Source organism: Equus caballus, chromosome 5 (genome assembly GCF_041296265.1).
Source record: "Equus caballus isolate H_3958 breed thoroughbred chromosome 5, TB-T2T, whole genome shotgun sequence".
NCBI lineage: Eukaryota > Metazoa > Chordata > Mammalia > Perissodactyla > Equidae > Equus > Equus caballus.
This window is the reverse complement of record NC_091688.1, coordinates 61,425,349-61,448,628: the sequence shown is the minus strand read 5'-3', so window position 1 is coordinate 61,448,628 and position 23,280 is coordinate 61,425,349. Positions and strand designations below refer to the sequence as shown.

The window sequence follows — 23,280 nt, the reverse complement described above, 5'->3', positions numbered from 1 at the left end:
GGCAAGTTGCTCAGCTTGCCTGAGCCTCTCCCATGTATACATGTTATAAAGCTTTGTTTAATTTTCTCCTGTTATTCTGTCTCATGTGAATTTAATTCAACGTCCAGCCAGCAGGACCCAGAGTGGGTAGAGGAAATGTCTTCCTCCCCTACAATATGAAGCTGAAGCTACTATGCTTATTGCCAATTGTGAAAGAAAGCATGTCTGAAAACAGAACCAACACAGAAGTAGAGTTGAGAGATCCAGAAAGAGAAACCTGGTCCTGATAACATCTTTTGAGAAGCCAGATCAAGCCTCATCTGAAGTCAGCCTACTCTTGGGCTTTTTCATTGCATGAGCCAATAAAAACCCTTTTCGCTTGGGCCAGATTGGATGGAATTTTCTGTCATTTACATCTGGAGGAGTCTCGATTATGATGTAAGACAGTGGAGTCCCGATTATGATGTAAGACAGTGGGTTGAGTTATTTTATTTGAAAGTGTGGGTACAGAAAGCAAGAGAGGGGCCAGCCCGGTGGCACAGCGGTTAAGTTTACACATTTCACTTTGGCAGCTCAGGGTTGCTGCTTTGGATCTCGAGTGTGGACCTATGCACCACTTGTCAACCCATGCTGTGGTAGGTGTCCCACATACAAAATAGAGGAAGATGGGCATGGATGTTAGCTCAGGGCTAGTCTTCCTCAGCAAAAAAAAAAAAAAAAAAAAACCAAGGAGGATTGGCAGCAGATGTTAGCTCAGGGCTAATCTTCCTCAAAAAAAAAAAAAAAAAAAAAGAAAGCTAGTCAAATCTACCTCCCCTCAGGACTGTGAGTGCCCTGAGGTCCAGAGCTGTGCTTTATTTCTCGTGGCAATGACAATAGGCACTCAATGATTATTTTAGGAATAAAAGGAAGGCAAGTGAAAGGTAAGGTGGCAGAAAGAAAAGGCGATGAGAAATGTACAGACTCTTCCCAAGGAAACAGGAAGCCTGGGTCACCTAGCCACTTTGTTCAGGACAGAGCCTCCTGCAGGGGCTCAGCGGGAAATGAGGGCATAGAAGCTTCTAGCACTAGCCTACTCCAAAAGACCACCTACTAGGAAATTGCCTAGAAGTAACAGTGCAGCTGTAACTGGGTCATTACTTCCCCTGCAATATTTCTCCCTTTTGTGCGCCACAAGGACGCATTCGGCCAACTGTGTGGTGCATCAGTTGGAAACAACAGATCAGGAGAAATGTGTAACTGGCTTTCTTAGGATCTAAACCATAGGGCAGTCCGGCCGAGCTGAAGCTGCATCTCTTGACCATAGCACAGAAATTATTTTCTGCTTAATGTCAGGCCATGTGTGAGGAAGAAGCAGGAACAGAGGGGAAAGAGAAAGAGGACTAGCCTTCAGGTCAGCTTCAGCCTTTGTGGCCCAGAGCTTCATCTGAATAACCAGCAGGGACAGAAAGGTGGCCTGGCTTCAGACTTTTAGGGACAGAGGAGGAACAGGAAGAGAGATGGAAAGGGGAGGGGTTGGAAGAGAGGGAAAAGGTTAATCTTTAATGAAATAAGTCAATTTACCAAAAAAAAAAAAGTAGCCAATTGATATCTTTTTCCCACCTGTCGCCTCTATGAAATTTATACCTGGAAATAACAAACATAACGTCAACCAGTTATCAACTCATCCTCTGGTATATGTCTTTCAATAATAATTTAATAATTTCAAAGATTAGAATGAAAAGGAAAATTTGAGACTCATTCAAAGGGTCATAGAGCATTCTTCCAGGGACCTATGACTAATCTGTATTTTGGGGTGAGGGGAGGAGTTAAAAATGACTCAAATCCTTAGGAAGTTTCTGGGTGATTTGGGAACTCCATGGTTTATCTCATTCTATTTCCAGGAATTTTCCGTCTGGGCTAGACTGCACCCCATCCTTTCCTTTTAGCCCCTCTGTGAGCTTTGCATTCCCCATCTTGGCCCACCAACTTCACAGAAGCATGTGAGCTGCACATAGGATGAAGGAGACAGGACTAAGGGTCCTCTGGATGCTCTCCCCAAGGCCCCTAACAGCAATACTGTTGTGCAAGTCCCAGGGTGCTGCCCCAGGTATGCATTACCCCAAGCAAATTGTCTCCAGGATCCCACAGACTTCAGCCTTGGCTCTTTCATTGCCATCCTATCTCAAGTCTGGAAATCCATAACATCACATGGCCCTAGTTTCCTGGTTGTCGGGAAGGGCTGCCAGGCAGTCCCAGTAATGGAAAGAACAGTGAGTCACACAGGCCTGGGCTCAGTTCCACCTCTACCACCCACCAGCTCCATGAAGCAAGGGTGGTAAGGAAACAGTGTGGGGCTGGAGTCAGGAGGACCTAGCTCTTTGATCTCAGTCAAGCTTCTCAGTTATGTCTTTCTTAAACTACCCAAATTTCAGTGACCTCATCAGTAAGATGGAGATTATAGTAACTATGTTAAAGGTTTGCTGCGAGGATTAAAAAAATAATGTGCCCTGTGTGAAGTAGGCACTAAATAATTGGTTGATGTTGTCATTGTTATTGTTATTCTACGACCTTTGGCAAGACACTTACCATCTCTGAACTTGCTTTCTTATTCGAAAAACTAGAAGTAATAGCAATTACCTCTTAGGATGGTCACGAGGATTATATATGTAAAGGATTATATACGTAAAGATTACAAGGATTATACATGTAATTTACGTAAAGCACCTGGCCTGATAGATAGTAGGCATTTGATGTTAGATTTCTTTTCCTTTCCTTTCCAACCTCCCCCTACGCAATCCAGGATAAGAGTTTCCTGGCTCCCTCATGGCCAAGCTGGCCCCAACATTTAACTAAAAACCAGAAGAATCTGTCCCTGAACGTGGTTTTTCCGAACTACTGGTGCCTGGAACCCCACACCTGCTGTGATCTCAGGCCACGCCCATTAAAGGAAAAACTGTCAGGTGAGAGGCCTCCCTCGAGCGCCCTGGGTCGTCCAAGAGGGAAGCTGACAGCTGCAGGACTCACCGCTCAGCACTAGGGGGAGCAGTACGCTTGGGAACACAGTGAGGGCCACGCCCAGAAATCGCTCAACTACCCCTGTGCCGTGTCGCCCGGATTGGGCCGATCCAAGCAGGAAGAGAACGCTTAAGGACAACTCCGAAAGCCCTTTGTGCGAACAAATGATGGGAGAAAATGCAGGGAGCCGTGGAAAGCACACCTTCCTTCGCGCTTCAGCCTGGTCCCGGCCAAGAGAGCCCTCTCTGGCTCCAGACTGCGACTTTCAGATCCCCTGGGGGAGGAGGCGGGTGGAGGCTTGAGGAACAGGAGGTAGGCAAGACAGGCCAGGTCACTTTTCCCAGTCACTCCAGCTTCTCCATCTAGCTCATCCAGCATCTTAACAAGTCCCAGTGGGTCACAGCTAGAAGGAGTCTTAGCCCCAGATGTTCAAACCCCGGATATTTAGCTGGAGGGCTGAGACGGGGAGAAGGAGAAACAGCTAGAGCAAGATCTCCCAGGTCGTTTACAATAATCCCTCATAGACTTTACTAGGTACTTTCATGTCCCCCATCTCACTTGGATGTTCACAACCACCTGGTGTTGTAGGCAGGAACTACTGTTCCATTTTACAAATGAGGAGACTGAGGTTCAGTAAGTACCCTCTTCCCTACCAAGCTTTCATTGCCACCCACTGTTCCCTCCTCTCTTGCTGTCCCTTGTTTTAAAAGCGGTCCAAACTGCACGCATAACCCCAGGGAGATTGCTACTCAACTCTGAGTATTCCATAAATCAAACTTTAAAATATTTCTTGCATTCCCCATCTTCCTAACCCATTTAGCGTAAAGAAAAGATGATGCAGCATAGTAATTATGAGGGTGCACCTTGGAGTCAGATCTGAGTAAATACTCTATGTTCATCGCTTAGGAATTCCACGACCATGGGCCTCTCTATGCCTCAATTTCTTCATCTTGTAAAATGGAAATATTCACATCTATCTCCTGGGATTCTTTTAAGGATTAAGTGAGATGTACTGTAAAGCAGTTTTATAGTGCCTGGCATAAAGGCTCAAGAAATGCTTCTAGCGTATATAATTTTCATGTAATCATAGAACCGAAATGATCTTTAGGAATTCGTTTGTTACTCTCATGCCATTTACTAATGCAGTTAGATGACGTTAAGCGGGGATGTTACTTTGCAAAGGTTTGAGCACTGGTTTCAATGGTTTCCCCTCCCAAAATTCATGTCCAACTGGAACCTCAGAATGTGAACTTGTTTGCCAATAGGGTCTTTGCAGATGTCATGAGTTAAGACGAGGTTGTGCTAGATTAGGGTGAGCTCTAAATCCAATAAGAGGAGAGGACATATAGAGACATCAAGACACAGAGGGAGGAAGCCCACCCAGACAGAGGCAGAGACTGGGGTGATGTCGCTACAAGCCAAGGATTGCCGGGAACCCCCAGAAGCTGGGAGAGAAGCGTGGAATGGATCCTCCATCAGACTGCCCCCTCTCCCCGAAAGGAACCAACCTTGCCAACACCTTGATTTAGACGTGTAGCCTCCAGGCTGAGAGAGAGTACATTTCTGTTGTGTTAAGCCACCCAGTTGGTGGTAATTTGTTACAGCAGCCCTAGGAAACTGAGTTTGTGACAGAGGGAGAACTCCGACAGAACCCCAGGTTTTTTCCCTTCCAACCTAGCCTTCTTTTACTCCATCAGCGCCAGCAAAAAACACTTACGGATCACCTACCTGGGAAGTTTACCTACTTGGAGAAAAATTGACATGGTCTATAATCTTCACCTCTTCTTACTAAGTTGTTGCCTGACACACAGAAGGCATTTAATATTTACTAGCAAGTTGATAAAATAACAGATATAGGGGCCAGCCCGGTGGCGCAGCGGTTAAGTGCCACGTTCTGCTTTTGAGGCCCTGGGTTCGCCGGCCTGGATCCCGGATACGGACATGGCACCACCCGGCAAGCCATGCTGTGGTAGGCGTCCCACATATAAAGTAGAGGAAGATGGGCACGGATGTTAGCCCAGGGCCAGTTTTCCTCAGCAAAAAGAGGAGGATTAGCAGCAGATGTTAGCTCAGGGCTAATGTTCCTCAAAAAAAAAAAAGATATAAAAATGGTACAGTGTGTTATACCAATTCAAGATATTATTATGAACTCACTTTCTGCCTCCTTTTATACCTTTGTACCAGGCTCTAAATTTATTTGCACGTTCTTTAAAAATGTTTTAAATTTTTTTATTCTTCTTCTCCCCAAAGCCCCCCAGTACCTAGTTGTATATTTTAGTTGTGGGTCCTTCTAGTTGTGGCATGTGGGATGCTGCCTCAGCATGGCCTAATGAGCGCTGCCATGTCTGCACCCAGGATCTGAACCGGTGAAACCTGGGCCACCGAAGCAGAGCGAGTGTTCTTAACCACTCGGCCAAGGGCCAGCCCCTATTTACAAGTTTTGTATATTGAAGAATCACAAACTCCAGAACTCTCTCTCAAGGCTGCTACCTCCAGGGGTGCTGAGTTAAAAGGAAAGCCATCTGAATGCCCTCAGGACTCTGACTCCTACAAGGCAGGGATGATCTCATTCTTGCCGGGTCCTCCCACAGTCACTGAGGAATGGGCAGGAGGGAGCCCAGAGAGTCAGGGGGCTGCCAGGGGCTGGAGAGGAAGTAAGCAACAGAGCACAGCGCCTGCGGGGCAGCCTGGGGTAGAATGGGAGATGGCGGGTTAACAACTACAAAGGGAGGGAGGGGGAGGGGGGGGAGCTGATTCACTGGGACAATTCTCAGAGTGACTCAGAAGCCAGCAGAAAATAGCCTGTTCTCCCACATCTGTCTCATTGTCAGGCAATGAGGCACTTCCTCATTGCACACCCATAGGCAGGGCAAAGGGAGGAGGAGGAAATGGGATTTTTCAAATTCATGGGCCTATTCCAGCGCCTAACACTCTGTGTTTTTAACCATTTCAGACATTTTGTTTCAAGTTGTCAGGACTTATTAACCAGCTACTATGTGCCTGGCCCTGCATCCTTCTCTTCCAGATAGTCGGTCTCCTGAACCCAGGGAATGATGTCTTTCTGACATTCTGAATTTCTTACTTCATTACTTCCATAGTACTTGGGCTGCTGTTGAGGACCTCAGTAAACCTTGCTGTCCTTCATATACAGAGATGCCCCTTTCAGGGCCACAATCAGTACGGGCAGGCACAGAGATTTCTCTGGCTCTAAAGCTGGTTTTATAGTCATCCCAGCCCAGGCTCTAGACCAGCGCTCCTTGTGAGAGCCAGGGTGTGGTGAGCACAATACGGCACAGGTTGGGAGTCACACATCCTTGTTGGAAGTTCTTGTTTTTACCATTTACTAGTTCTATGACTTTACTTGATTTCTCTGAATCTCTATCTTCTCATCTTTAAAATGGGCATAGTGATGTCTATCTTAGGTTAGGCAAGATTTTTTTTATATAGTAGTGAAGATTAAATAAGATATCATTGTATGAAAGTATCTGGCACAGTAATGACACAAATACTGGTTTACTTTCTTCAAACTTCCCTGTGATTGCACAGACTGACCACATCCCCCTACCAGACCGTAAACTGCATGAGGGCAGGGCTGCACCGGCAGGGTCTCCGGAGGTGCTAGGCCCCTAATACTGCCTTGCTTAGTAAAAATTGTTAAGATTAGGAATAATGTATTAAAATTAATACAGTATTTATGCATTATATTTAATTGTATTAAATATTATATTTAGTTGTATTAGATATTAAAATTAAAAGGCATTTATTATATTATATTTAAAATAATGTGGTTATTCTTCTTTCAACCAGCTGAATCAATCTGTGAACAGGGAAAAGAATGCAGAAACCTTGATCTCAGATAGGGATGCACCCTCTCCCCTCCGGGATATTTGGTCGTGGTAGGGCTTGCTGCCACCAGCATTCCTGTCTTCACAAGAAGGGACAGATAACTCCTTACATCCTCTACACTCTCCTTTGTTTCAGCCTCACCGCAAACCATTGTCCACATTACCACGGGGACAAGAACACAAAAATGACCCCTCATCTGGCAAGCATAGCACGGTAAACCTTGACACACACATTTGCAAGTATTCATTTGACTTCTACCTGGAAGGCAGGTTGGGCTGGGTCGGTCTCCCCGCCCAGGGGCTCCAGAGGTAGTGTTCTCTTCCAAACGTAGTGTGAAAAGAGAAAAGGGTCTTCGGGCTTTTCATCTTTGCGCCCTTGCTTCTAGCACCACACCCACTAGTTCGTCCAAGAAAAAAAGAGAGCAGGGAAGCCACTTTACCAGGTTTTCAACACCAATTCTACAGCAGACACCAATGCGCGCTTCATTTATTAACATTTTGGAGGGACTGAAACGTTACTGTGCCCAATCAGTCAGGGAACCCGAAGCCCGCCAGTCCTAAGCTTCCCGGACCACGAGGGTAAAGCACCGAGCACTCTCTACGGTCCTCCCCAGAAACTGCAGAGAAGGTACAAAGTTGCAGAAGCCGGGCCGGGAGGGGCGCGAGCCCACCCCCAAACCCGGGCCAGAGGAGGACGCTTCCTCCCGGAAGTGACGCGAACTCAATCCCTGCTTGGCTCTCCCCAAACAAAAGGGATCCTGGGGCCCCGGGAGGAGCCTAAATGACACTGGAGAAGCCCCTCCTCCAGCCGGCGCGGATTGGTGCTGGGGCTGGAGAGGCGAGGCGGCGATTGGCCCTGGTGAACGCCAGCGCCCCCGCTTGGCGGCTGCGGGGCGGGGCCTCAGGGGGCTGTGGATGGGAGCGGGTGGCGGAGGCGGCGGGGAGCAGAGCCCGGAGCGCCGGGAAAAGGTAGGAGCCGGTGGAGCTGGGGTTTGGCGGTGGCTGGGTGGCCGGGTCCTCAAGAGAAAAACAAAGATGGGATCACCGGTGTCCTCCCACCACCATCCCAGCTGCCGCTCGCGCCCAACCCCTGAGGGGGCGGGGCCGTCTCCTCCACCTCCCGGTATTCCCTGAGGAGGCGGCTCCTCATCCTCCGAGGGTCCTCGCGGCTACTTATTGTCTCCCGGTAACCCCAGCTCCGCAGAATGGGCTTCCCTCCTGACACCCCTCATCTAAAGGACCCCTCGCCCAGCGCCTCAACCTTGGGGGAGGGCGCACAGGTTCCCATTCTCTAGGCTGCCGCTCCCAACCCCATTTTGTACCCCCAGGAAGCCAGACATCCCTCCCTACACCTGTCCCCGCTCGCTAAGGTGACACCAGAGCTGGTTTCAGCCATAAGATGTCAGTGTTTTCCAAAAAAGAGAGATGGGGCGAAGCAAAAATCGGAGACCCGATGTAGACTGCCAGCTCCACAGACGAAGCGGCCTTCCCCCGCTTCGCTCTTCCCATCCCCCATTCTCTGACCCTCAGCTTTCCTCCTGAAGCCCCTCGGATCCTCTGTTCTCCACTGAGTCGAGAGCTCATCTGCTTCGGGACTTTTTTAGACTAGAAGAAGGAGAAATAGTAACTCCCCAGACCCCCCGCCCCTTGTACCTTCCCTCTACTCTCTATTCCTTGACGGAGAACCCAGCTTCTAAGGGTTTTTTAGGTTTGAGTTGCATTTCATTTTTGCTTTCCATCCTATTTCTTCCCCGAGAACTTGATGAAAAACCATCCTTTTATATTTCACAGTGAAGTGGGTGTGTTGGGTATCTGTGGAGTTGGCCTTGTGTGGGTAGGAATGCAGTATATATTGTTTGACTGTCAGTGAGTAACAGCGGGCTTTCAAAGGAAACAGTATAGATAATCAAATAAAGAGCGGTAGATTAGGAGTGAGTATCTCCCGGTCTAGGGTGGGCTGTGCTGTTGCTCGGGGAGACTGCAGTTAACCTTGAAGGTATAGTTCTGTTGAAACAAAAGGCAGGAAGTGTTTGAAGACAATTCAGGTTCAGTCGTCTAGGTTTATGATTAATCTGGTCCTGTGGCCTTTGGTTACTCTGTAGACCCTCTTTTATGGTGGGTTTTTCCCTCTAGGTGAAACTGATACATTTATGATGTTGTTGATTGATTTTACAAGACCAATATCATCGACCAAAATTCAGGGGATGAAAAGTAATAGCAAGTTTTAAATCTCAGAGATAAGGATAAATAAAAGCAAGGTTAACTCCAGCTATTCACGCACGTGTGACTACCGGAAAGTGTCTCTGTAGTGTGCTCATAAAGGCTTTGTCAAGTTGGCCTTCAATTCAGCAGCTGCAAAAATATTGATGATTTGGGCCTAATGTTAATGCCATTGAATCCTCGGTAATCTCTATTCCTAGCACTTTCATACATTCAAATTTGCCATATTTTTTAGCATTGTTTCTTTTGCTTTCAATCTGAAGTCCATCGTACTACTGTTATCTGTAGCCAAAGTTGATAGCAATGAGATGCAGGGAGGTGGAATCGCAGAGTCTGTTATGATGGCTGTCTTTTACCTTCCTGGTGAGACTATCTGAAGGTAGGCCTACTGAAGGTAATTACCTTTGAATAGTTAGGTTCGAAGTTTTCAGAGCCACTCTCAGAGCTCACAGATCTGTTTAGTGATTGTTTCCAGATTCCAACGAAAAAGCATAGAGAAGAAACTATGTGGAGGGTCTTCAGCAAACACAAAGTGTCCTGCAATAGGAGGGTAAGACATGGGCCACCAGCAATGGCAGCAGAGAAAAACTAAAAGCAGAACAGGAAATCCCAAAAAAGATACATCTTATTATCTGAGTGAGAACAGAAAGTAAACTAAGGTAAGAGTCTGAGGAAATCAAAGGAGTGATTTCCAGGGCCTTCAAGAGCAGAGAGGAAAAAGCAAATGATGCTCTGTGATTATTTGGCACAATAAGCAAGTTGGTACACATTTGGGTCTTAGAAATCTTTCCTCTAGCTTTTTTCAACACCTGTTTGGTCATGTTAGATAAAGAAAAGCACTGTATGCGGAGAATTTTTATGTATATGTTTACTCTATTTCATTAAATTAAAAATTCTTTGTGAGCAGGTAGTATGGGTTTTTTTCATCTTTGTGTCTTTCACATGCCTAGTATATAGTTTGACTTAATGAGTGTGTGTTGCACTTCGTTTGAATCTGTCCCCTTAGAGTAGACTGGACACATGCTCCACTGATAAGGCACATCTTGTTATTATAAACAGTCCACTTTTTGTCTTAATTTAACTTTATTTTCCCTATCTTCTATCTTCTGAAACTCCAATATCTTAATAGACTCTAAAATATTGAATTTCCTATAAGAAAATAGCTGCTGGTTAGGTTTATAATTTTGCCACGATGAAATCTGAACCAGACGTATTAATGTAATCAGTGCTCGTCATTTTAGGATTTTACTTTTCTAAGACTCTGACCCGAGACGAGTGAAGTGAATTTAGGGGAGCACGCCAGGAACTGAGTGCTGATTTTTGTTTAAGAACACTTTCTCCGTGTTTGGTTTTGACAAGTTACTGATCTACTTTGGGACTTTTTATTTTAATGGATTTTTAGTTGATTTGGTGCTTCTGAACTAGCGCTAAATACGTGACCGGGGCATCAGCAGCATCGGGTCTCTGAACGGACTCATGCTGATTACGGTAGGCATGGTGCACAGCCCACAACGGGTTTATGTCTTGGCAGAATCTGGTTTGCAGTGCCACCGGTTAATCTGCAGAACAAGATTGGAATTCTTGGCTTTTCTGAGTGGAGCAGAGTGGTGTTTCTGGGGTTACCATTGAAATGGTGTCTGGTGGCATGAGACAAGAAGCAGAGATTTATTTCTAGAGGAAATTTGTCCAGTCTGTGGTGAGTGATCCCAGGAATGGCTTGTCAGCTTGTTTCTAACGGCTGTTTTTTCTTATTTCCTGAATGTTTGCTGCTAATAACTAAAAATCAAGTCTTCCCAGTTTCAGTTCTAAGCATTTCAGTGAGAAAATGACTTCTTAGCGTGAGGCTGTAGAGTGTGGTCATTTACAGCCCAGACTGTAAGGCAAACCTGGGTTCAAATCCCAACTCTGCAGCTTTCACGGTGTGACCCAGGGCCAGAGCAGAGTTTTCTGTCTTCACCACCTCCCAGTTTCCTCAGCTGTGACATGGAAATAACTTTGAGGGTTTTTTTAAGGATTGCATGAACTAATACGTATATAAATCACAAAGCAAGGTACCTAGCATGTAGGAAGCACTCAGTAATCGGTAGGTATTATTGTCATTATTATTAGCACTTTGCATGTGAGTTAAAGAATTTAATATTAAATATTCTTTTCCTCCTTTAGCATTTTAGCAAGGGTGAAGAATTAGTGTCTGATTTTTAGTTGTTGGTTGGTTTTGTTTTAAATTTTTCAATACATAGCTAAGATTCCTAAGTGGAGGGAAACAAAGCTTATATATGCTAATCTCAGACATCTGGTGTAACGATTTTTAGAAGAGTGTGTCTGCCTTCATAGTGTGCGTGTTTCATAATTTTGTCATTCAAATTATCTGCCTTGAAATTTTTGGCCCAGGAAAAAGAAAGGCAGGGGATTCAGCCATTTGAAATCTTCTCTCCAAATTGTCCATTGTTCCACTCCCAGCTCTCCTGTCTTAAGTACCTCCTCCTGAGCGTAATATAAATGGTTTTGTGGACATGTCATTACAGTGCAGGGTTGTACCTTCTGTGAGATTTAAGGGATTTTCAATGGTAATTTTGATGAAAGTGATTTTTGCCTTTTGAAGACAATTCCCCTGCTGCCCCAAACGTAAGGAGCAGTCATAGGAACAACCAAAATGGGTAAGAAGGAGCCGGGGCTAGGGGAGTTAAGAGTGGAGGGCGGGGGTCGGGGACAAGGGTTTGTGGATTGAGGAAAACAGGGCTACAAGCAGGCATTGCAGGAAAGAATGCAGTAATGTGGTTCCTCTCTGCCAAGTATTTCCAAACTGTATTTCAGGTACAAAGCCAAAGCTTCCAGTCTAAATGTGTTCTTTGCTGCTAAATGAATCCTTTCTGACTTCTGGAGCCACAGAGAATGTAATCCTTAATTGTTACTGAGTTTAGAGAATATAATCCTTAATTGTTACTGAGTTCAATGGAAACTAGGAAAATAGGAGCACACAGGATGATGGGGTTTGCAGAGAAGAAAGACTCCTGACCCTGATCTTTGGGAGCATCTGCATAGATTGCTTGTGCAAAGCTGCTGGGGAAGGCCAGGCAGAAGTGTGCTCTGGGTCTGCTCTCCAGAAAGATGAGACCCGGGGCGGGAGGAGTCCAGAAGGGAGAAGCGAGCGGGGTGAATAGTTTTAACAAGAGATGGGAACTCTCGGTTATAAAGGAGAGAAGAATTAAGGATAACTGACAGGTGAGTTGTAGGAAAAAGAGAGAAGCACTAACTTTGTTTTCTGATCAGGGCGGGTGCCCCATTTCTTGGTTTCTGCTAAGTGGTCCTTTCTGTGGCAGTAGGTCGTACAGGAGTGAGAACAGAACCAATTTGATTCTTAACTGGTTTAATATTTGAGGGTACAAAAATGATCTGGTCTAGTTCTATGAGTCGGCTTCTTCCTATTGCCTTTTGTTCTTAAATTGAAGTCACAGAAGTTTTCTGAAAAGGCTCCATCCCCAGAGACTTACCCACTTCTAAACCTATAGCATTTACCCCACTGACAGACTTAACATGTTCCTCATGGCAGTCTAATTACTTCTCATTCAGCATGTCTCACATCACAGTCATCATTTTCCCCTTAAAACCAGTTCCTTTTCTAACATCCCTGTTTCTGTTAATTGCATCATCTTTCTAGTCACCCAGTCTTAAAACCTCAGCTGATCTGGGATTATTTCCCCTCTTCTCTCCTTAAAGAGAACCAATAGCACATACTGTAAATTCTTTATGAAGCCCCTAGCATCAGTCATTTCTTGTCCATTCTTCCTGCCACCATCCTAGTTCACACATTTTTGCCTCATACCTATACTGTTAAAGTTTTCTCTCAGATGCTCTTTCTTCTTCCAGTTTCTCTTCAGTCAAATCAGCTCTGGACCTCAAGCCTTAACCTTCCTAAAACTATGCTTTCTTTATGATATTCACCTGCTTAACAATGTTTAGTAGCGTCTCGTCTCCTAAAAGGTAAAGTCCAGTTTTGTTGGCTGTAACTCACGGTACTGTACTGGACATTTCTTTCCAACGAGCATTTTTTGAGTACCCTTTTGAACCACAGACTGCTAGGTGCTAAGTTTAATCAAGTTGAATAAGGCAGAGTATTTGTCCAGAAGAGAGGAGTCTTCTGAGACAGAAGACAGATATGTAAACAGGTGAAGTGATGCTAGAGCATGTGATGACTGCTTCTGGGTTATGAATGTAGATACATACCCATTATGTATTTAACATAATGTAAAAAATAGCTGTGATATTTTTAGAAAATCCATTTTTCAGTCTTACAGGGTAAAATTGTGACTTGCTTAAAAGCTGTAAAAATTCAGTGGAAACAAAAGCATGCTTTTCACCTAAAGTCACAAAAGCTAGTCTAGGCAGAAGACTGTCCTTTTCTTTTGCCAAGTAGTGTGCAGAAACTGTTGGCCTGAACAAGTGTTGTGTATGTTCCTAAGCCGACTTTCCCAGGAACTGGACAGGCCATCTCCTTCTTGGAGCAGATCAACCTGTCAAGTCAGAAGGAGTAAACTTGTTTTGATTTCTAAATTAGAAACAGGAATGATAGAAAATGACAACTCATTGGAAAAAGGAAAACTGCATTATCCTTGCAGATGAGACCAAATATATGCTCTCCAGGGATGAGAAATGAGAGAACTGAGCAGTCGCTAACTCATTTAAATCATTCAGCATCCTCTTAGAGTAGGTGCTCTTATCCCCATTTTATAGATGAAGAACTTAAAGCTCAAAGGTTAAGTGAGTCAAGGAACTATGAAGTGGCAGTCAGGATGCAAACCAGGGCTGTGGGCCTCTAAAGTCCCTGCATTTTCCACTGCAACACACTGCCTCCCAGAATTATTTTCCTAGAAGAACCTTGGAGCAAAAACAATTGCTAGGTCTGTTGGTAATTTTCAACTGAAACCAAATTATTAAACTTTTTTTAAAATCAGTGATCTGATTTAGAAGGCAAAATTTAAAAGGCAAAACAACATCATCAATTACAATATTTCTGTTAGAGGCTTTTGTGAAATGTTTCCAGTTCAGGGAGAGTCAAGTTATGGGCATAACTAAAACACAGATGCCTTGACTGTTTTATGGTTCATCCTCCATACCATACGCTCTGTTTCTTCTCAGTTTGCAATCCGGATGGAGTCAATGACTTCATCCTACATTAACATTTAAAGGGTTTTTGTATTCCGGGGCTGCCTCTAGAATTGTGGCCCAGGAATCCTTTTACTGGAAATAAAATCAATCTACATGTTATTGTTCCCTCACAGTGATATTTTACAAGTCATCGTGGCATTATTTTAGAAAACAAAAATTTAGGGGAATGATGGACAGGTAGATGATACAGACATATACATATTTCAATGAAACCGTGTTATAATTCATTTAAACTAAATAAAGCAACTGACAAATATACTTGAAATGGTTCATACTTCTGGTAGTTTTCTGATGTTAAAAGACTTTTTCATTTTAATGAAAACATTATTAATGTAAAAACTGTTAATCATTTTCATTAACATACATTCCAGTAGCTTAACTAATGTAGTTCTTCTGGTTTGGTCTTGTCTCAGATGAGAATACCTGAAAGAGTGTAAGCAGATATCCAGGTAGACAGACCTGTTTTTAATAATGTTGTGCTAAATGTCCTCATTTTGGGGGAGAGATGTTTGAATGTTTATGGGCATGAGGCCACTTCCTCCTTTTCTTCAATATACGTATAAATCTTCTTGCCAACATATAGGAGAGACAATGAGAGAAACAGACGTACACACAGAGAGAGAAAGAGACAGACATTCGCGCACACACACACAGAGATACACCAGAGATGCCTGAATCTTAAAACAGAGCTAAACAAAACAAAAACCTGATATCCATCATGGTGTCCCGGAAAGTGGATTAGACTGGATCTTAAAAAGACATGAGTGCAAGGCCTAGTTTTACGATGTGACTGTAATCATCAGTAATTCACTTAACAACTCTGGCCCCAATTTTCATCTGTAAAATGAGAGTGCTAAATTAGATTATTTCTGAGGTCTCTTCCAGCTTTGTGAATCACATTTTAGCGGAGGTTTTTCCACTACGCAATCCCCAAGCGTGATAAAATGAAAAGATCAGATGTGAACGGTTATTACCAAGTAGCAATGGTTGCTAAGGAAGCCTCTGGAATCAAATTACAGAAGTTCAAATCTCATTTCTGCCATATACTAAATGTGAGGCTTTGAGCAAGTTATTTAGCCTCTATGCCTTAGTTTTCCCATCTATAAAATGGGGATGATGCTGAATTCGTTGGTGATGGTTATAGCATCTATTACTCACCTAAGGTGGTTGTGAGGACGGAATAATGCATGCCAAGTACTTAGAACACTAGCTGGGACACGTTAATGTTTAGCTCAATAAGTATTTATCTTTTTTATTATTACTATTATCGCTTGAATTCTTCTTAGAAAACTATGCTATAAAACACTGAGGTAGTGGTAATTGACATTAATAAGCTCAATTATATCATTATTAATTTCTGTACTGAGCATAAATCCAGAAAATCTGTTATCCTAGAATCTGCTTTGAATTAGAGCACTGTGTATTTGAATAGAGTACTGGAAGTGTTTTAAATGTTGACCTAACAGAGAATTAGCTTTATTACACAACTGGTTTCTTGAGACCTACTTCCAAGTCTCTATTGACAGTACCAGATAAACAAGCGTCTCGATCCCGTAGCAGTGTTGTAGTTTCTTTGTAAGTGTACTGTTCAGATTATATTTCAGGACCCTGAAATTTACAATCTCTACAGGCGTTTCAAAACCTTTATGTTTTATGTAATGCTATGTATAGTGTGGCTGGAAAAAGCAGACTGATAAGACAAAGCGGGGCGTTCTGAGAAATGTGTTTGGCACTCTCGTGGTGCAGGGAAGGCTTAGATCCTCTTGCTCCTCTAGTCTTTAAAGTAGTAAGTGGTTAACATGTCCTTTTAGTTTGCTGGGGCTGCCATAACAAAGTACCACAGACTGGGTGGCTTAAACAGAAATTTATTTTCTCGCAATCCTGGCAGCCAGAAGTCCAAACTCAACCTGTCAGCAGGATTGGTTACCTCTGAGGCCTCTATGGCTTGGAGATGGCTATCTTATCCCTGTGTCTTCACATGGGCTTTGCCTACACCGGGTTTGTGTCCAAACTTCCTCTTCTTATAAGGATACCAGTCAGATTAGGGCCCACCCTAGTGACCTCATTTTAACTTACTTACCTCTTTAAAGGCCCTGTCTCCAAATGCAGTCACATTCTGAAGGACTGGGGATTGGGACTTCAACATATGAATTTTAGAGGACACAAATCAGCCCATAACGCGTTATAACACATAGGCACATAAAAATCCGAATCATCCAGTAATGCCTGTTACCGTCAACTGGCAGAAGATTGATCTGACATTTGTAGTAAAGCTTATATTGCTTAGTATTATAGAATTCAGTAAAATGAGATTCATTTTTACACCTTGGTTTAAAGCCTTTGTGAATAATGAGAGCAAAACCAACTCTCTCTAGTAAATGTACAAAAGATGTGCTTTCTTGATCAGAAAATTATTTTCTGATGGTATTTTGACATGTTTTTCTTCCTTGACCTAATCTTAAAATGTGTAAATAACCCTTCTGAAAACCAGAAGTGCCAGAGGATGGGGGAACGTACATCTTTTGAGATAGTCAAGGTCATGTGTCAACACCTTCCACCCCAGATAGGAGGTTGCTTTGGATACATTTTTAAAAATAGCAGTACATTCTTGTCCATATTTAGATTTAGTGTTTATGAATGTGACACGTTTATTTTATTTTTTTAAATTTCATATATACTAGCTTTTTAAGGAAGTACATTACCTAATGGAAAACTGTCAAAAACACCCATTTTGTATGTCAGTGTTGACTGTTTGAATTTTAAGAATTAACTGGCCTTCCATATTTTGGGTTTGCTTATATGTATGTGAAACAGTCTTTACGTAATTGGAGCAGATTTGCTTTATATCTTTGCCATATCTTATCACTAATACTAAAAGCTTAATGAATGGCCTGAATCTCAAGTTGGTTATAGCCCAAGTGTAAATTTCTTAAATTTGGGGGGCCAGCCTGGTGGCATAGTGGTTAAGTTCACATGCTCTGCTTTGGCAGCCTGGGGTTCGTGGGTTCAGATCCCAGGCACAGACCTACATACTGCTCATCAAGCCATGCTGTGGCAGCATCCCACATACAAAATAGAGGAGGACTGACACGGATTTCAGCGAAACGACAGTCTTCCTCAAGCAAAAAGAGGAAGATTGGCAACAGATGTTTGCTCAGGGCCAATCTTCCTTGCCAAAAAAAATAAAATAATAAAATAAAATTGATTTTTTAAAAATTTCTTAAATTTGATGTCTGAGTGATTTTTATCCAGTTTTACAGGAGTGATCTTCTGTGTAAAACAACTGATTTGTTTTTTATACCAGCCAAGTTGATTTAAAAAAAATCTATGTAGATTTTTTGAGGTGTTTCTATGTCCCAAAATATCTAAGACTCATCTAAAAATGTTTTTCCTCTTTCGTGTCCCATATCACCTACCACTTAGAAATAAAGCCTTCAGTTCCACATAAAGACATACATACACCCAGATACTAGAGAGACAGACATCTTACTTGTACTCCACCCTATCCTGCCCTACTGTTTACATAGCTATAGAAGCTGTTTGGGTTGTTTATTTTTCTGCCACCCAATCTCTATGTGGTAAAAAAAACACAACAACAATACCTGCTATCCTGTAGAATTAATTCAGAGTTCTAGAGCAAAAGCTGGGACCTCCTCAAGAAAGAGAATGCACAACCAGAACCAGAACGAGTGGAATTTAGGTATTATCCGAAGAAGGGAAAAGGTCAGAATAAAATGAACAGAGCCGGAGCCACAGCAGCATACTTCCGTGGCAAAATCAGCACAGCCGTTTAGGAGGTACGGGGGATGGGGCTGTGCCCTTCCTGGTACCTATAGCTCTTGTGACTGTGGGCACGTGAAAGTTCATAGAGAGGAGACTCATGCCCTCCTGGCTGTTGGCCCTGACTTGGTGGGAGGTAGCATGTGAATAGACCAAATGGTATGCTGGGCAAACTCATGCTTGAAATCATTTACTGATAACTTAAAAATAAGTTTCATACTTAGCCTATAAATAGGGTTATTTTTCCAGGGTATTAAAATATATATAACTTTGTCTTTTCTATTATATGTATTTTTTTTTTTTTGAAGATTTTTTTTATTTTTTCCTTTTTCTCCCCAAAGCCCCCGGTACATAGTTGTATATTCTTCGTTGTGGGTTGTTCTAGTTGTGGTATGTGGGACGCTGCCTCAGCGTGGTTTGATGAGCAGTGCCATGTCCGCGCCCAGGATTCGAACCAACGAAACACTGGGCCGCCTGCAGGGGAGCGTGCGAACTTAACCACTCGGCCACGGGGCCAGCCCCTTTATTATATGTATTTTTTAATTGAGAAAACTGTAAAGCTTAATACAGCTAAGGCTAGCTGTACCACAGTGTACGATAATGTATCCAGACAACTTGTCCACAAATGGTTTTTATTTCAAATTTATAGACCGTAGCATTCCTTAGACAAAAATGTTTGCCTCGAAACTCTAAGGAAAGTTGGGTCTTGGAAAGGTTCTAATGGAAGGAATGAGCATTTGGTTGAAATGATCTTGTCTTTCAGAGCTACTTAATGGATGATGACAATGACAAGTAACAGCTTATTTAGAAAATAAGTAGAGAATGAGTCTATAGACTACAATATGGCATGCCAAAAATCTAGCAATCATACTTCTGATAATGAATATGGAGTTAGAAACAGCCTTTTTATGAAAATCGTGGGCCACATAATTTATACATTGGGCAGAAAGTAGAGTAAAATAGACTTGGTACTTTAAAATACAACACAAAAATTGCTTTATCAAATAAAATTTAAAGCCTATAATTTTTTAAAAGAGTTTGCTGAGTCTAATACACGCTTAGGAAAACATCAACAAAAAATTTGTATATAATTCAACATTTAATACTTGAAAGTAAATCAGAAAAAGTAGAAGCTGGGGTGAGTAATCACCCTTACAGACAAAGCTGAGATGGTGACAGCTTGATTTTTTTGTTTATTCATTGGTATGCGGTGAGGGGATGAGAATTGTCCTCACGTGGATTTGGCAGTTTGCAAAGTTCAGTTGTAATCATGTTATTTTCTCTCGAGTGCACTGTACAGAAGTCATGGTGATTCAAGCCGATAGGCTTTTGTCAGTTCAGGGAGAGAAAGTCAGTTTCATCTAGTGACGTTCATAAGTTCTTGAAATAACAGTGGACATCTTAAAGTAAAAAAGATTTTGAAAGTCCTTACTTTTCCTAATTATAATTGCAAAGGGGAAGTCAGATTCCTGATGTCTTTCCTGTATCACTCAGCTTCAATTTGAAGAAGTGGCTATTTTCTTTTTTCTTGTCTGTATCAACCTACAGCTGTCTGGCCACATCAGCTATAATGACAGTTGACATTCATGAGCTTTACCAAATTGTTTGTAGTATGGTCACCTAGACAATAAATTTCTTATTATTTTGCAGTATTGGACACTTTTCCACCATGCTGACGGCATTTTAACTATATTTGTCAATTTTCTCAAATTGTAATTGAAGAAAAACCTTAAGAATTTATACTTGAGGACTGAAGTGTGACTGCCAATTATCAGGTCAGTATCACCCCTACCCCTGGGAATATCACTGCCATCTTAAAACATAATGCAGTTTTACTATCTTTCGTTTGTATTTCAGACAAAAATTTATTGCAATGTTTCATGTATTGAGATTAGATAAAAATGTAAAGAACTGCTAAATTTTAATATTTAGAAAGAAAGGTTATGGGAAACCAGACCTGTTGTTTTTTTAATTACAGAGCTGTGGCTGTTTTTTTCCTCCTGTGTCATATTTATACTGTATCCACTTCATGTAGACAGTAAGCTAAATGAGTTGGTACACATTAGCAGAATGTTCCAGGTATTAAAATTGGTATATAGAAGTGATTTACAAATGTAGAGATAACAAGGATATTGTTCTTCGTGCCATTGACAAAGAAAAGAATTTTTCCTACCTAGGCTGGACTGTTTTATTATTAAAGTGACAATGCAGATTGTTTCAATTTTCAATTTTACTCTTTTATGAGGCTATATATTTATCACAACAGATCAAAGACTTTGATTTAGGTACAGTCTGTTTTAGTTCTTTGTGTATTTACCTCTCACTCATATTTAATAGGATTCTCTAAGAAATAATTCTTGATTTTTACCTGTGAAGGGTTAGAATGGAACCCAGAAGGACCTTAGAGATTAGCCAGTCTGTCTTATTTTACCGGTGAGGAAACTCAGTGCCACAGCAGCTGGGTAATTGTTTCCTCGAGGCCGTGTAGGTGTTGAGTGGCAGAGCTGAGACTGAAACTCTCACTCCTCACTCCCCCCTGTGATGTTTTACTCATATCACACTGCTTCTTTGTGACAGTTTTGAGTCTGTATATAAGAATATTTGAGGACTGTGAAGATATTGAAGGAACAAAGACTAATACGTGTGCACACTGTTGTGTTTAACTCTATTCCTTCCTTCCTGCCTTGGTGCGTATCCACTCAGTTTCCTCAGTGCAATGAGTATTTGCGGAGTACCTTTACCAGGTGCCCATTATTCTGCTTAACATCATGGAAGGAGAAAGGAAAGGCCTAAAATGATAGGATTTTTCCTCTGCCTATAATCTCTCTGAGACATTGAAACATGAAACCATCGGGAAGAGGGGAAGTGCTTCGTCTGAGAAACCAGTGCCCCTTGAGCGGTAGTTGAAATCCCTCCCCGCCCCTTCTTCACTCCAGGACGCTCTCACCCTCTGCATTTGTGGTCCCCACTACAGAAGGGCAGCTGAGGGTATTTCGGAGGTCACTGACCTCGGCTGCCCCCAGGTTTGGGAATGCCTTTCTCAGAATCCTTTTGAAAAATGAGAGAGGATAGTAGTTATTAATGATTAAACCATTGTTGGGCCTGTATCAGAACTTGGCAAGATGTTTTACATTTACTTAACTCAGTCTTCACAGCCAGCCTTTGAGTTAGCTGTCATCATCTCCCTTTCACAGATAAGAAAACCAAGAATGAGAACACTTGTCCCAAGTCACACAGCTAGATGCTAGATGCAGACCCGGCATCTATCTGACCACAAAGCCACGTGCTCTTCCCAGCATGCCATCTTAATATATAAGTGTAGCTTGATACGGTTTGTTGTTTTTTTAGTTATTTTTAAAATAACTGTCGTGAAATGTCTCTCTAACACTGAAGTGAGAATCACTTATTAGTTGCTAAAACTCCCTAGGTAGAAAGTTAGCAGTTAGAGGTGAAGTTACCTTGAACATATTTTACCATGTGGCAAAAGATTTGTACAGCATGTCCTGGAACACAAGCTGACAACACAGTGAGGTATGCGTTTTCTACATGCTCTCCTTCATTTAAAGGCAGTAGCTCTGGGAGGAATCAATGACTCTTTTGTGTGCCGCCTGAAATGTACTGTGCTCCTAGGAGTTGGGAATTGCTGGAGGGTGTGTGAACGAGTTATGTTGTGATTCACCTTAAAGAAAAGATATGAGAGTGGCAATTTGGAAGTAAAAAGTGGGAGAGGGAAAATAGTGTTTGCTCTACTTTGGAAGTTATAAAATGTATCTTACCATGCACAGTGGTCAGAAGACTCTTAAAGATTGTATAGCAGTCTAACTTCTATGTGTAGATTGTGAGAAATCAATCTTGTGGAAAGGATTGAGTTTGTGCCATGCAATTTCCCATTTAACATATCTCAAAAGATGCAAGACTTTGTAGAAATGTGAATTTATTAAATGAAATAAATTCAGTTTGCAGTAGCCAGGCCAGTGAAGATGTTTATATATATATCACTATCTATATTTTCAATATCTATATTTTCAATATAGATATTGATTCAATATATTTTACTTCAATATATTTTAGGTCATTTAAAAGTTTATTTGTATATAATTGAACTTGTTTTATTTTACTATTTGAAATATAAATATTGTGATAGATTTCTCTGTGAAAGTAGACAATTTAAAAGAAAAATTTCTCTCATACTCCCATCAAACATTATCTTTGCTCAGATTTCATTTCGACCAATTACAGAGGGATGCCAGAGTGTTTTATATACAGTTTTGGAATTTGGTTATCTAAAACTGGGAAATCTTTTCGTGGTCTAACAATTTTTCAGTGGAATAGTATTCATTGCAATACAATTTTACCTGAACGTCTAGTGAACAAAATTAGTGACTAATTCTTTCTGAGACCTTCTAGGATATTTGTAAATAATGACTGGAGGAAAAATTGATCTTTGTGAGTGTTGATGAAATCAGTAATTAAAGTGAATTTTATTTTCTCTTACTGCTCAGTTTGTGATTAACGTCAGAAAGCTCTTATTTTTCTATTTAACTGTAACCATTTCCTTTCTTAAAGCATTTTACACTGTAATTGTTGCTCCTTTCTTATCTGTCTCACTGTATTTTTTCTTTAATAATATAAAATTAACTCTGTCTTCTGGAGATTGACTGTTGTCTTTGTTTTAGGCTTTCAGGATGAATCTGGAAAAACTCAGTAAGCCTGAGCTCCTGACACTATTCAGTATTCTTGAAGGAGAACTTGAAGCGAGGGACCTTGTTATAGAAGCTTTAAAGGTATGGAAAAAGAAAGAAAGAGGTCATCAGATGTTTGAAAGTTGTTTCATTGGTTGTAATTTATTTAACTAGGGTATGTCTGTGGCCCCCGTTGAAGCTGAGGCCTGGGTTACGTTGATACTTGCCATGGCAGACACCTATGGGGTGTGATCTTAGGGACACAGGTAAAGCCTCTCTGCTCCCAAAATAGTTCCTTTAGTTTTTCTACCTGCTGTCTGGACCTTGAACTTCATTCTTTAGCTTAGTGGCCTTAGCTGTTTTTGAATACCAAGCCCTCGAGAACTTGATGAGACCTGCTTCCTAAAAACTGTATGTACACCTGTAAACAAAATTCAGTATACAATATCTGGGAGACCACGGACCCTATGAAGACCATCCATGCATTCCATAGACCCCAGATTAAGAATTCTTACTTTTGTTTTAGTGTTTGATATCTATTCAAATACAGGGGGGAGAAGGGTGGGTGTGGTATATGGAAACTCTGTACTTTCTGCTTGGTTTTGCTGTGA

The 23,280-nt window shown here is 42.0% G+C and overlaps 1 protein-coding gene and 1 long non-coding RNA gene across 5 annotated transcripts in view; one reads left to right on the top strand and one right to left on the bottom strand.

Annotated features, from left to right (window-relative positions):
• The window catches only part of LOC111773554 (uncharacterized), a 148,629-nt gene extending 141,096 nt beyond the window's left edge, over positions 1-7,533 (bottom strand). The window contains exon 1 of the long non-coding RNA XR_011439295.1: positions 7,081-7,533. This is a non-coding gene — a long non-coding RNA (uncharacterized lncRNA). The remainder of the gene's footprint in view (positions 1-7,080) is intronic.
• Positions 7,518-23,280, top strand: part of CTTNBP2NL (CTTNBP2 N-terminal like) — a 49,459-nt gene continuing 33,696 nt past the window's right edge. Inside the window, exons 1-3 of one of the 4 annotated variants that reach the window (XM_001498786.5) lie at positions 7,518-7,790; positions 19,638-19,762; positions 22,664-22,771. In XM_001498786.5, the coding sequence (XP_001498836.1) occupies positions 22,673-22,771 (99 nt within the window). In that variant the 5' untranslated portion in view covers positions 7,518-7,790; positions 19,638-19,762; positions 22,664-22,672. Of the gene's footprint in view, positions 7,791-10,549; positions 10,738-11,562; positions 11,699-19,637; positions 19,763-22,663; positions 22,772-23,280 lie in introns of those variants that run through there. The other 3 variants (XM_070268518.1, XM_005610321.4, XM_023641412.2) reach the window with 3 other exon arrangements.